The sequence below is a fragment of the Hypomesus nipponensis genome, chromosome 12 (assembly GCF_054491055.1).
Source record: "Hypomesus nipponensis isolate SF chromosome 12, ASM5449105v1, whole genome shotgun sequence".
NCBI lineage: Eukaryota > Metazoa > Chordata > Actinopteri > Osmeriformes > Osmeridae > Hypomesus > Hypomesus nipponensis.
In genome coordinates this window covers 11699239-11713542 of record NC_140372.1, presented here as the reverse complement: position 1 = coordinate 11713542, position 14304 = coordinate 11699239, and the positions used below count along the sequence as shown (strand labels likewise).

The 14304-nt window shown below is 53.5% G+C and overlaps 1 protein-coding gene across 1 annotated transcript in view; it reads right to left on the bottom strand.

Annotated features, from left to right (window-relative positions):
• The window catches only part of raph1b (Ras association (RalGDS/AF-6) and pleckstrin homology domains 1b), a 33549-nt gene that overhangs the window by 11181 nt on the left and 8064 nt on the right, over nt 1–14304 (bottom strand). The window contains 7 exon segments of the mRNA XM_084668599.1: nt 1681–1755; nt 2733–2758; nt 2761–3176; nt 3178–3340; nt 3520–3625; nt 3814–3933; nt 13198–13279. Of these exon segments, the coding sequence (XP_084524725.1) occupies nt 1681–1755; nt 2733–2758; nt 2761–3176; nt 3178–3340; nt 3520–3625; nt 3814–3933 (906 nt within the window). The 5' untranslated portion in view covers nt 13198–13279.

The window sequence follows — 14304 nt, the reverse complement described above, 5'->3', positions numbered from 1 at the left end:
ACAGAGAGCAGGCTTAAAAGCAGAGCACAGAAACTAACCCTGAGCTACAATGGATTAAGGGTTCTTTTTGGGGGGGGGAAAATGTATACAGTAAACAAATATAAATCCCAGTGCCCGAGGCCCTGGCCACTCCGTTCCAGGGCAGCAGGATTGTGGGCCGACGTTCCGGAACCCTCTGCCAGACAGATGTGCTCAGTACCCAGAATCCTTTTCTGCTGGCACCCGTATTACAATGAGCAGTGATGGAGGAGAGGTTTCCCTGGAGAAGGCCGGTATAATTACATTCCCAAGCATGATCATTCTGGCTCGCCGCATTAAAATGAAAAGCAGCTCTCAAGATTTGTTTAGTTTAAAAAAAAAATTGTGTGGGGGGGGGGGGAGCTAATTGTGTATTATGATCCTTACCATCTGCACTGACGTCCCATGGGACAATCAAGTAAGAGGCACTAAGAACTCCTGAGTGCTTACATCTTAGGAGCCATTGACTGAAACAGTCAGTAAGGCTTCATATGGCTGAGACTGAGCTGTGCTTCGACGGAGCAATAAATCACCAGAGAGCACCAAAGCAGCCAGCTTTCCAACACAGCCAACATCTGACACACACACACTCAGCAGATCTACACCACCTGAGCCAAGTTCTTTACTGTTCCCTGTTAAAGTGTTCAAGATGGGCTAAGGGGGGGGGGGGGGGGGGGGGGGCTTGGGGAATGTGGAAGATGATAAGAAGATCAACACTTCTGGGGGAGGGAGAGGGGGGAGAGAAAGAGGAAAGAGGGATTAGACATATGGGAGGGGGGCAGGGGCGGAAAGAGAGACGGAGCTGTAGTGATGAGTGAGGGCGCATAGAGGGGGACCACGGCTCGTGGTCCTATGCTAAAGAGGATTGGGCCTTGCTGACCAGGCATTTTTTGGGTAAACAACATCAGATTATATGGCTCGATTCCCTCGTGATCCCAATAACTTGTTTTCCCCTCGGGACATTTCCCTTGGTCCAACATGACAAGGCTCCTGTTGGTCTTCGAACAAAACCGACCTGGAGACCGATACCGAGCCAACAGGGCCTGGGGGTCTCCTCACCATGTGACCCAAAGACACCAATCAGGACACAGTCAAGAAAACCTCAGGGCCCTAATTAGGCCAAAGTACGAGCCTCTCGCATGGAAAAACCACGCGACAGTTTGCGCGTGTCCTTGCGAGATCACGGCAGGTGTTGACCAGGCTCAAACGGCTACATGCAGTCCTGCCCCGGGGTGTGGAAGGGCTGCGAACCGAGCCTGTGTGTATGGGGTGTCAACACAGCTTGGAACCCTGTGTGCTGTGGAACAGCACTGCAGACACAGAGCAGGAGGTCACCTCCAGCTGACCTCACACACCCCGACGAACTGAGGGGCTGGGGGAATCAATGCCAAACAAGAGAGAACAGGGGTCGCATGCAAGTGAAAGACAAACATTGAGCAATAGAGAGGGGTAGAGAGACATAGAGAGCGTGCAAAAGAGAGAGAGAGAGAGAGAGAGAGAGAGGAGAGAGAAAGAGATGAAAGTGGGAAGGTGAACAATCAAGCCAGTGTAGTACAGCGTGGGGTTAGCGTGCAGGTGGCTGGGGGGGGGGGGGGGGGGGAGGAGCTTTACGAAACAAGCAAAACTGGCGCTCGGAAGCAGAGCAAGCGAACGAGGCGTCACCTTGGTCAGCAGGTGAGAGGGTTTTCCCGCAATGCTTTTCAGAATCAGGGACGTTTCCCTGTCCAGATAGGGGTGCTTGGTGCAGAGAAGGAGAAGAAGACAAACAGTCAGTGCAATGATTCTCAGTGGCTTCATCGAAAGAGGCTGTCGATCCGTTTGCAAAGTGTGGAAGCGAGAGGCTGGAGCATTGATCGGGTCATTAGCTGTGGGTGAAGGAGGATTACCAGGTATACGGCTAGATTTAACATAGGTGAACAAATCGAAAACCGTACCTTTTCACTATCTAGGTCTCTCGTACACACACCCACACACATTGTCTCACACACTCAGCGGCATGCACGTGCACACACACACATACACACACACACACTTACAGTTCCCAGATCCACTTCAGCCTCCAATGAGGTCAAGTCTAGCTGCCGCCTGGCTGGCTTACCACTGGCCCGTCGAAGTGAGTCATGCTGGGAAACAGGGAAGTGGTGGTGCAAGGGGCCACAGAGGATGCAAACACAGACACACAACATCAACACATGCAGGAGGAACAGGAGAGGTGCATCTTAGTGAAGTGTGTGTGTGGGGGTCGTCTCTTCTACCTCTCTCTGTTTCCCACACACTCGAGTTTCTCATTCGTATTTGGACTTCTATAGGTCCCTCTTTTAATGAACCCCTCCGTAGACTTCATGAAAAGTCTACGGAGGGGAAAGAGGAGAGACTTACTTGCCATTAGATTGCAGCCAGTGTCCCACATCCGATGCATGCAGTCATTCGTGACCTTGCGCATGGTGGATATGTGTCTTTTATTGTGGGTTACAGGGATTCGTGGCATGCAGTTTGCGATCCAAACACCGTGCAGTGTTACTTTCCCATGCGGTGACACACACATGCTGCTCGCACACACACCCGCACGCATTCCCTCTCTCTCACACACACTGATTCACCCCTATTGAACGCCAGAGTGACTCACAGATTGACAACAGCTGGACTGAGAATCTCCAGAAGAGAGATCCGAGAGCGTGTCTGTGTGTGTGCGCGCTCACGCGCGCGCGTCCTACCTCTGTGCTGGTTTGTCCCTGAGCGGTGTGGGCGGCGTCCGGCTCGGCCCCTCCCCCCGCAGCACCTTGTCGATGTCCAGCGAGTCCATGCTGGACGCCGAGGCGGAGTTGACGCTGGAGCGCGAGGACGCCACCTCGTGCTCGCTGACGGCGCCCACCGAGCCCGCCCGCCTGTGCTGCCCGCCCGACGCCTCGGACGACGGCCGGCGCAGCGTGGCGGACGAGTAGGACGACGAGGAGGAGGAGGAGGAGGAAGAGGAGGAGGTCTGGCGGGCCGCCTCGTCCATGCTGAGCGAGGCCTTCTCCAGCTGGGCGGTGATGTCGTCCAGGGAGAAGTTGGAGGCCGTGGGGCGGCCGTGGGCGCCGGCGCCGCCGCGCACCGTGTTGGCGGGCGATGCCCGCGTGCTGCTGCTGGAGCTGCCCCCGCTGCTCCCTCCCCCCGCCCGCGGCCTGCTTGGCGCTCCCGCCGCGCCCCGCCGCACCCCTCTGGTGGCCCTTGGCCTGGCGGGAGGCGCTGGGCTTGCCCGCCGTGCTGAGCTCCTGCTCTATGGTGCACAGGTCGGCCATCAGAGCATCCAGATCCACGGCGTCGCCCTGGTTCAGAGCCTCTGCAGGGGGGGGGGGGGAAGGGGGAGGAGGAGAGACACACATCCTGGGGGGTTTGAATCCAGCTCGACAGACACACACGCCTCGTGCTGTGGGGTCGAAGCCGTCGGTGTGCACGGTGTGCGAAACGCCTCCCACCCCCCCCCCCCCTGTAGGCGTGCATGTGGAGGTGAGGACTCACCGTTGATGTTGTACATGGAGAAGCGGTAGGAGAAGTTGGCCATGTTGGTCTCCTGCCTGAGAGGGGCCTTCTGCACGGCCTTCTGGGGACGCCCGTCGTCCAGGCTCTGGAACCCAGGAACCAAACCGGTCAGCGCCGCGCTAGGTCACCGCCCACGACGAGCGCCGTGGGTCGGGAGGGTTGCTGGGATACCGGGGCGTAAGGCCGCTCGGGTTATGGTTGCCCTCCACTACAACCCCACCACCCATCTCCACCCCTCCTCATCCCCCCTCCCCCCCCCCCCCTCCTCCTCACCTGTGTGAGTTTGTCCAGCTCTCCCAGCCAGGCCCCGAACATCTTGTCCAGATCCTGGTCCTCCTTATCGCTGTCCTCCTCCGCCCCATGGTCCAGCTCGTCATCGGACACCTGATCCATCTGGCAGGGTGTGAAACACACAGAGAGAGACAGGGAGAGAGAGAGGGAGAAAGAGGGAGAGAGACAGAGAGAGAGAGAGAGACAGAGAGAGGGAGAGAGACAGATAAAAGGTCAGTGATGCACCAGAGAAGTGAGGCAGACTCGTCCTCATTAAGCAGGGTAGACTACGGTAGCTGTGCGGTGACGAGCCAAACCCTCAGCCCTCCATCCACGCTGGCCTCCGCTCCTGTTACCATGGCAACCCCATAGGAACCGTGAACATAAGATACGGTTGGAGCTAACATTCACATCTAACCTTCACTGTACTCAAGCAAAATAGACCCCCCCCCCCCCTCTCCCCTGCAATCTATTCTATATTCTTCTTATTATCTACAATTCATAAGTAGTGAAAATTGGTTGAACTAAATGGTTTCTTAAAGGTAACCAAGGTACTTTCTGAAACTGCATCTTGGCCTGAACGAAACTAAAACAAACCACTGTTGAATATGGTTCAACAGCATGAGGAATGAGGCGGTCAGAGCCAACAGCTGCAGACACTGTGGTGTTTGATGAGGAGAGGGCTCCCTCTACTGGCCTTGAGAGGAGCTGCAGCATCCATAGGGCACGCGCTTGTTCAGATCAGATTTGATCTAGTGCACAGTGCTTCCTCGCCAGAGTCAGAGATCTAGGGGAGTGGAGATGGGCTATAAAGGGTCACATCCTGTTTGACGTCAGTGTCCAGGTTAGTGAAGCAGCCAAGTGTGTCGGGAGGAGTCAGTGTCCAGGTTAGTGAAGCAGCCAAGTGTGTCGGGAGGAGTCAGTGTCCAGGTTAGTGAAGCAGCCAAGTGTGTCGGGAGGAATGAGCACACGCTGGACTGTCATCTCTCCCCGCTTATCTGCTGATACAGCACAGGAAGGGCCCAGCGCAACCTGGCATGTCCACAGGTGCAATGTTTGTCAAAGTCAAATGTATTTCAACGACCAGTGTTAGCCAAAGTGCTGTGTACAATCAGCCTAGGCAAAACAATACATCTAAATCGTTTACATTTATCCATACAAGGAAACATACACATATGTATAAGATAGCATTACTATACTTACATAGTTTCATAGGCTTTGGAGAATAAGTGGGTCTTAAGATATGATTTCAAAAATAAGAAAAGAGGGAGAAGATATAGGTACATAATAATAAATGTACAGTTAAAAGCAGACTATTTGAGAACCATAATGGCCTGTAGGCCTTATTTAAAGACATAAGGTCCAAAATGCAAGTCGGGTGCCAAGCCATGCAATCCCTAGTTAACAAATAACAAAACCGTCAATGGGCTTCTGTACTGAAGTGGAAGCCAGTGAAGAGAGGCCATTACAGGTCCAGCCCAGTGTCTCTGGGTGAGTCCTGTCAGGCCACTGAGGGTGTGACAGAGATGAACCATCTCCATGTAAGCATGTTAGCCTCTCTACATTTGTTCCTCTCCTTCTCTCTCCTCACACGCACATACACGCAGCATTAAATCCCCCCTGACACTCTTCTCACACACACCAAACATGTATGTAGCCATTAACTCAATGTCTTCCCCTTTGTTCTCACGTCTTGGTACAGTCCACTAACCCCTCAGAGCTCTGGCTGGGTGAGACCATTGATGTTCCACAGGGTGGTGGTGTGTCACCCTGCTTGCCCCACCATGTGGTGTTGGGCCCTGGTGGGCTGTAGTGTGAAGGGAGATTAACCCCGGGAATGAGCCCTTGATCCTGGACATATGTGTAAGTGTGTGTATCGGAGATTACGGTCCGAGATCACAGAGGGGAATGTGTTCCGTTCACTAATTCTCACCAGACCTCTCTTCTACTTCATCAGGTCCAAGCAGTCAATCAGATCACGAATCGGCACCAAGTAAACACACACGTACATGTACACACACACACATATACACTTACGCACGCACGCACACACACACACACACACACACACACACACACACACACACACACACACACACACACACACAACAGCTGAAGGGAGTTTGTTTCAGATCATAAGCGGACACATTCCACACAGCACACGTGCTCAGAGAACAGCTAACACAGGCCCACTGTTGCGTGTGTGTGTGTGTGTATGTAAAGTACCATGCACGCCTGTAAATCAGCACCCCCCCCCCCCCCCTCTTCCTCTTGGTCTTTACACGCTCTGGTTCCCCAGCTGCCATGGTAGACAGTCCCTGCCTCATTTACAGATCACCCCCTTGGAGGGCCCGGAGACACATTGTACACATCCGGCCTGTGTGTGTGTGTGTGTGTGTGTGTGCGTGTGTGGAGGAGTAGGAACAGGAAATGGCCAGGATGTGCAGAATTCTTCATTTCTCTCCCGGGCTGTTTCAAAACACCACCCAGACTGCCCCTCGTCATCCACCCTCACCCAGACTGCCCCTCGTCATCCACCCTCACCCAGACTGCCCCTCGTCATCCACCCTCACCCAGACTGCCCCTCGTCATCCACCCTCACCCAGACTGCCCCTCGTCATCCACCCTCAGCCAGACCCGGGGGGGGGGGGGGGGGGGTGGCTGTGTTGGCAATAACTTCATCGCTGGAGGGAGCGGAGCAGGGAGAGGGAACCACAGAGAATCAAACGAGCGTCCGTGTGTAAATGAGCCCAGGCTACCGTATGAAAATATCAAGCTCAGGCGCCGACAGTTGGAGCCATCCCCAACAGCAGCTGTGTTTGAACAGCTCTCTTCCTGCTGTTATCAAGCTCTACACGCCTGCACACACACACACAGCATCTGAGGCTGCATGGCGGTGCTGCTGTTTTAAGAGAACCCCCAGGTCCAAGGCCTGGCCAGTGAGTGCAGCAGATGCTGGTGCCTGTCTGAGTGAATTAGCACCTGGGGCCCTGCTTTTAAGCTTATGGGCCGTGACCCACTCTGGCCCTGCAGAGCAGGGACTGGAGGAGATGTGGTGTCCCAGTGTTAACATGAGGCTGAGAGAGAGAGAGAGAGAGAGAGAGAGCACTCCATCTCCCTCTCTCTCTCCCCTCTCTCTCTCCCTCCCCCTCCCTCCCTCTCCCTCAGGCCCGTCCAGTCAAGTTGGAGAGGGTTCCTGAGCGTGACTGACCCCCATCTGTCTCCCATGACCGCTGGCTCGGGTCAGGTACGGGGCCTGCCCCAAGTTCACAGTTCATCCCCCAGTGGGACAGCAGAGAGTTTAGGCCTCTGTGGCCCCTAGTAACCCTAGTAACCCCCCCCCCCCCCCCCCCACACACACACACACACCACCATCAGTCCCCCATGGCCCCATAGGCTCCCAGTCACGTGGGCCTCCCACGTGGCCAAACGAGGCCAGTAGTCTGGGTAGGCCTGGGCCCTGGAGGGAGAGAGGGGCTGTTCAGGGAGAGCACTGCTCTACATCCGAGGAAGCCCAGCTTGCTTCCGGTGCTTAACAGGGAGACGGAGCTGGGGCGCGCGGCCCTGGCAGAGACAGCAGCTGTCCACCTCCGGGAGGAGGAGAGGGCTGGGGAGACGCTTGCACAACCATCTACAACATGCATGACGTGGGGAACGGACACTGTGCCGACTGACGGGTTACACAGACAGACAGGCTACACAGACAGACAGGCAGAGAAAGAGAGAGAGACAGGACATTTCTGACAAGGAAGAAGAGGGGGGGAAGGGAGCAGAGAGAGAGAGAGAGAGAGAGAGAGAGAGAGAGAGAGAGAGAGAGAGAGCGAGACAGAAGGAACGAACGACAGCAAGCAGCGAGTTTGACGGGACGTTACATCACCAATCCGATTAGGCTGCCACATTCGCCTCCCTAACTCACTTTGCATCCTGGGAAAACAAGGCTGCATCGTTTATTTGGTTTCTTACCTCAACAAAGGTGTTCGACGTTAAAACAAAAACAAAAAACCCACAACAACAACAACAACAAACACACTTCCACTTCAGGTTTTGATTTCCAGCTGCACATGTGAACACAGATGAATGTCCGTGCTGTCTGTGAGGCAGCCAACATCAGGCCCACAGGGTCTACAGAGACAGGGAACATGACGTAGACTGTGTAAACACTATTGTGTCCAGATACTTTGTGTGGCAATAACGGCTCAATAGATGTTTCCATACAGCCCACTCCAACATGGGTGTGGGTTTAGGTCTATTTTAGGCCCTCCGCCCCACCCAAACACCTCATTCTCACACATATAACCCCTCTGTTGAGTGTGTGCGTGCGCGCGCGTGTGTGTGTGCTGTGTGTATTGTATGTTTTGTGCGTGCGCGTGTTGAGCGTTCTTCCTGTGTGTGTGTGTGTGTGTGTGAGTGAGTGTCTGTATGTGTCGCCAGAAGGACCAGGGAGGCTGGGGAAACAGAACGAGAGCGGACCATGCTCACGCTCCCTCGTCGACTCCGCCGCAACGAAAACAGAGGTGACAGATGAACAGGGCAGACAGACATAGTGCTCAACACAGCCCCCGCTCCATGCAAATAACTGCCAGTTCGAGGCTAAAAATACACAGACAGCGTCTCCTCTCATCACGAACAAGGAAACAATTGGACTACTTTGGAGGAACAGATGGAAAAGGCGAAGACATTCTGGTAAGTTTAGGCTGAGGTACACTGGTTAAGGGAGGGGCTGGGGGGGGTGGGGCAGTTTCTCAGACAAAGAGTAGGCCCTGTGGACAAGTAACCTTTATTTAAAAACAACATTTAGAACGCCCACCGTCAATAACAGCTCCACAGAGAAGGCACTGTCATGGTCAAATGACCCTGACCTTTCCCAGAACGGAAGCTAAATCCCATTAAGTGTCCACTTCAAAATGTCTGACAAACGTTTGTGTCTTTGTGGCTCACGACTCGCGCCCCCCCCCCCCCCCCTCTTTCTCCCGTCATCCTGTCGTGTCAGTGATCTGGGTGGGTGATTTCTCTCTGCGATCATCGTGGCTCACCTCAGCAATAAACCACGGCAGACACACTGGTAGGGGTTCAACAGTGTCCTCCATCCTACCGAAACACCAGTGCTGCTTCCAGCTGTCCCACAATCGGGAGAAACGTGTGTGTGTGTGTGTGTGTGTGTATGAACGTGTGGCGTTTTGCGCGTGTGTACGTTGGCGTGTTCAAAAGTATGTGAGCGTGTGCGCGCTCGGTGTTGAATCATCGCCCCTGACATTCTGACAGGCAGCCTTCACCAGACAGCGCACAATCTACAATCTCCAACGCAGCCGCCTCCCACACAGAACAAACGAACGGCATTAACGCAGGACTCCGGAGCCAGGCAACTCGGCACAGCACCACTGGATGAGGAGAAGGTGCCAGAAACTGTCAGCGACACTCCTCGGTAACACCTCGGTGCCCCTCCCCCGTCCCCAAGACTAGGGCGTGGCTGCCCCGCTACATGAATGGATGGCTGTGGTGCGATACTCTCGAGGGCTCGCATTGTCGCACGCTTCGGTTGCCTGTGTGACACAAACCAGACAGTATTGCCACTCAAATCAGTGTGTGTGTGTGTGTGTTTCAACGGAGTGCGTGTGTTTGTGTGTGTGTGTGGGAGGGAGGAAATAACAGTTATTTCCAGGCCCGTGTCTGAATGTATTCAAAGCTGTGTTCCATTCCTCCTCTCCTCCTGCCTTCTCTCCTTCACATTCTCTTCGTCCTTCCAGTCCTCTCCTCCTGTCATCTCTCCCTTATACTCTCTCCTACACACTTTCCCCTGTCAACTCCCTTGGCAAACAGGGACCAGCCTATCAGCCAATGAAAAAAGGTTGGTTTGCAGAGCGGGGGGGGGGGAGGGGGGGGGCAGTCTGGCTGACATCATCTCATAACTGTAAGTATAGTGTTTTTCGGCGAAGCTATACGCAAGACCTAGGGTGCTGTGTTATGGAATAACAGTCCTGGCTCCTTGGAAGAGGGAGAGGCCAGGCCAGAAGGGTGTGGCTGGTCCACAAGCCTCAATTAGTCCTTTGTGCACCCTCGTGGCTGGGCCCTGCCGGCTCTCTGGAGCAGTGTGTCAAAGCCTCACACACACACACCTACAGAATGCCCTAGCCTGCGTTCATTGTTCGGGGCGCTATCCACTTGAGATTCAATATGCAAAGCAGAATATAGAGAGGGAGGAGACAGGAGGGAGATGATGGATAGATAGACAGATGTCGGGGGAACGGACAATTAGAAAATGAGGGGGGGGGGGGGGGGGGGGCAGGGTAACATAACAGTAGCTCTGGTGTCATCCGTCAAGTAGGGCCGACAGACAAGGAGAGGCAGAGAGAGACAGGGAGAGAGGCAGAGATGGGCTGGGAGAGAAGGCAGGGAGAAGGGCAAGAAAAGAGGCAGGGAGAGAGGAGATGCTGCAACTTCAGACACAAAACAGAGCAAAACTAAATACACTCTGGTATACCCAGCCAATTAAACAGAGACACAGTTAGACAGAGTAATTGAGGGGGAAAAAAAAACGAAACGACGAGAGAGAGAGAGAGAGAGAGAGAGAGAGAGAGAGAGAGAGAGAGAGAGAGAGAGAGAGAGAGAGAGAGAGAGAGAGAGAGAGAGAGAGAGAGAGAGAGAGAGAGAGAGAGAGAGAGAGAGAGAGAGAGAGAGAGAGAGAGAGAGAGAGAGAGAGAGAGAGAGAGAGATAGACAAAGAGAGAGAGAGAGAGAGAGAGAGAGACAAAGAGAGAGAGAGAGAGAGAGAGAGAGAGAGAGAGAGAGAGAGTGAAAGATAGACAAAGGAGGCAGACGGCTATAAAGAGATAAGGACAGAGTGAAAGGAGAGAATGAGGTAGAGGAGAGGAAGGGGGCAGGCTGACCAGCTGACACATTCCCACCCGGAGGCAGCCAAAGCTCAGCTGGTGACTGTGGAGCAGGTTTCTCCATAGTAACAGGCCACTCCCCCCCCCCCCCCCGCCCAACCCCCCATCCCTCCCCCCTCTCCCTCGGAACCTGGCCAGCCAGTCAGCTTGGATGCAAATCAGGACTGCCCACTATGACATGTTCCACGCCAACCGCTGGTTCAATATTCACGGATGATCGCTTATTAAAAAAAGTAAATTTTTAAGCGACTCGTAATGACTGAGATATGTGTGTTTTTTTTCAGCCCGAGGAAAAACATCTGCTTGTTGTTCAGAAGTCGGGGAGGCAAATATCGCGCCTAAATTGATTTTCATATTGGACGTTTTCCATGTAGAGAGAAAGGGGCTATTCATTAGGCTTTATCGCTACATTTAGGAGAACTGAGAGAGAATACACTCTCTAAACCACAGACACACACACAGACACACACACACACACAGATATGTCAGTTTTCCTGTCACCCTTCAGGGCACTGGGCCAAACGTGAAATCGATACTCCAGTTCTTTCCTGTGGCGATCAGGTTTCACAGGGTCTCAGGTGGGCTCCAGCAGTGCGCAGTGGGGCAGATAACAATGCAAGAGCACACACACGCCCCACCACCCCCCCCCCCCACCCACACACACCCCCCCACCCCCCCCCCCCCCCCCACCCACACTTAAAACAGTAGTAACTACACAGCCACCCCAGGGTAAATAACCTGTGTTTAGTGTGAGTGCATGCTGCCTTTCTCTAATAACTGGGTCTGTCGCTTCGGTGTTGTCTGTCCGCCATGTTGTTGCTGCCACCTGTTAAGGAGGGAGGGACACGGTGGGTAGGCTGCTCGTGCCCAAGCAACACCTGCACGGCACATGAGCACACACACTACCCCCCTCCCCCCACACACACACACACAAGCAGCTGGGAATGTTTTCCGGCAAAACACACCCCCTCCAGCTCCCAGCAGCCTCTCTGGCTGTGCTGCCAGCGCCTCGCTCCAGACGCCCAGCCCTGACCTCTGACCCCGGCAGCTGGCCCCAGTGAGCCTACTAGGACCCGGGGCTCAAGGCCTCCTTGTTATCCATCCTCTGGCAACTGTTTCTGTGTTTTCTATGTGTGTTATTGCCTAGCCTGGCGACCTGCACCCAACACACGTTCACCAACACACCCCGCTCATCCCTTCGTTTACAGCGGTTCCTAAGGGTCTCCTCTTCAAATGTCAAGTCAGGTTCTCTCACCACACAGGGGAAAGGATAGAGTTTCAAGGACACGCCACTTCAAAAAAATAAATAAAGAAGACACATTGATTGTGCAGAGCGCTGTCGCTATGGAAACCCCAAAGAACAACCACATATGCTCGTGGGTGTCAACGCCGGGTAGGCCCGTGCCTTTGTCACGCTGTATATTTGTGACGTTTGTCTGTCTGTCATCTATATATCCACAGAGGGGCTGGTTATTACTGACAGTCTCATCCAACGTCTACACACCCAAAGACACCCACACTAACTGGCCTTTTGTGTAGCCAAAACGCAGAAACGCAGCATTCGTGTGCGTCTTTGAAAACACAAGCCTTTATTGCTGTTGTTGCGTGCAGGCATGCAGGCTATTACACACACACTCAGACTGAGTGACAGCACAGCGTGAGGCTCGTCTCCTATATAAAACCCTCTTTAAATCCCCTGCTCCTGAACGGCACGGAGGCTGCAAGAGTTAACCATTCCAGAGTGAATGTAGGCCATTCTACCAGGATGAATATAGGTCTCTAACAGAGAGTGACAAACACAACCGTCCTGCTTCCTCTCCCTCTCCCTGTGTTCCCTATACTCTCTCTCTCCTCTGACTCACACACGTCTGTGGCTCTAGCCTTCACGCACAGCACACCAGACAGTGAGGCAATAAGGTGATTAGGAGAGTGGGGGGGGGCGGGGGGGGTGCCACAAACGGCAGACCAGGAAATAACAGGAACAGCCGTGTGACTTTTACTGCCGAGGGGGAGTCCCACTTCCTGGAACAGAAGGAGGAACTTCTCCACTGCCCCCTGTGGCATCTCCAGCACCATTCTAGTCCAGTGCACCCTCACATGGTTCTACTTTAGCCTGGAATTATCTCCCTCGGAAAAGAGGGACCGCTGACAAGGTCCTCGCCTTAAAAACTCCTCTTTCATTTGGCCTTGATTTACGAGGTCAGCTCATGGAGGCGTGCTGTCTAGGCGTCTCTTTCTGCCCGCCCGCCGCCCTTTTCCTGGCGTTCCCCGTGTGTGCTTGTCGTATGGAAAAACAAACATGGGATATTCCTCTGAACAGGGCGGATTTTGACTGGGAATGAATGGAGAGATAGAGAGACCGCCTGATGGTCCCATCTATCGCTAAGATATGAGAGGGAGCTCCGGAATCAAACCAGAGGCTCTGAAAAGGCGATCCTACTCTCTCGCTCTCTCACACACACACACACACACACACACACACTATACCTGTATGATCTTACCTCAGAAGTGGATCTCCCTTCTCCCCTCTCAGGTCAAAGGTCAAATGAAGGCCCCACACCACTCTTACACAGCTTTGATCCCCTGAGAGAGGAAGAGAGCACAGACAAACACGGACGTCAGATTTGATTTACTGTCTATTTTTATTTCCTCGCGATGAAACCAAACCCTGGGCTTGAAACTCAGCCTGACTGAGGACCATTACTCAGTGAGAAAATGGAAGCCGGGGATCAATAAGCGCATTCTACCACGGCCACAGAGAAAGCCCACAAGACGGCCAACAGTGCACTGCCAAATTTCACTGTCACAAGAATGCAGGGGATTAGCCTGTAAGCCAGAACAAGAAGAGCCCGGGGAGGCAAAGGAAGCACACACCTTCACACACGCTCAATCCGGAGACAAAAACAGTGAAAATCTCCCTTGTACCAGTTGACGGGCACAACATGACTCAGAACTACAAACCAAAACTCAGGGCTCATCGGAACCAAGACTCGTGCACCTTCTGAGTGTTATTTGCATGGACACCTCAGGGCTCACATTCCGAGCATTGAGGTGGTGAATCACTACCACAGTCTTTGTGCTACGAAAGATTTACCCCACACAGTGAGATACATATCAATCACCATAACCGCAAATGTTGACTCATAAATGTAACCCTAATGAATCAGTCTAAAAACAGCTGAGTCATATGGTAGTAAGTGATTCAAGTGAGCAGCATGGTTCACTAAGCATGGTTCTCTTGCTTAGTACACAGCCTACTGTATGATTCCAGGCCAGTGTTTGGTGTTTATCTCAACGCTGGTCCCTACTCCAGGATATCTACCCTCTGCTCCCCTGCCCTGTGGAGGCTAGCTGTGGAGGCTAGCTGTGGAGGCTAGCTGTGGAGGCTAGCTGTGGTGGCTAGCTGTGGTGGCTCGCTAACCCAGCTGGCCACAGTCAGCTGCCGCCTCTGTGGCAACTGTGCAGACTGTCTGTCCACACAAGAGCATGTGGCTCATCATTTGAAGAATGTTTGTGTGTGTCTCTCTCTGTCTCATGCGGCACACATTCGCCTGTGCATGGGATGCAATTGTTCAGCTCAGTTTACTATGCAAGATTAAAGTCCTTTC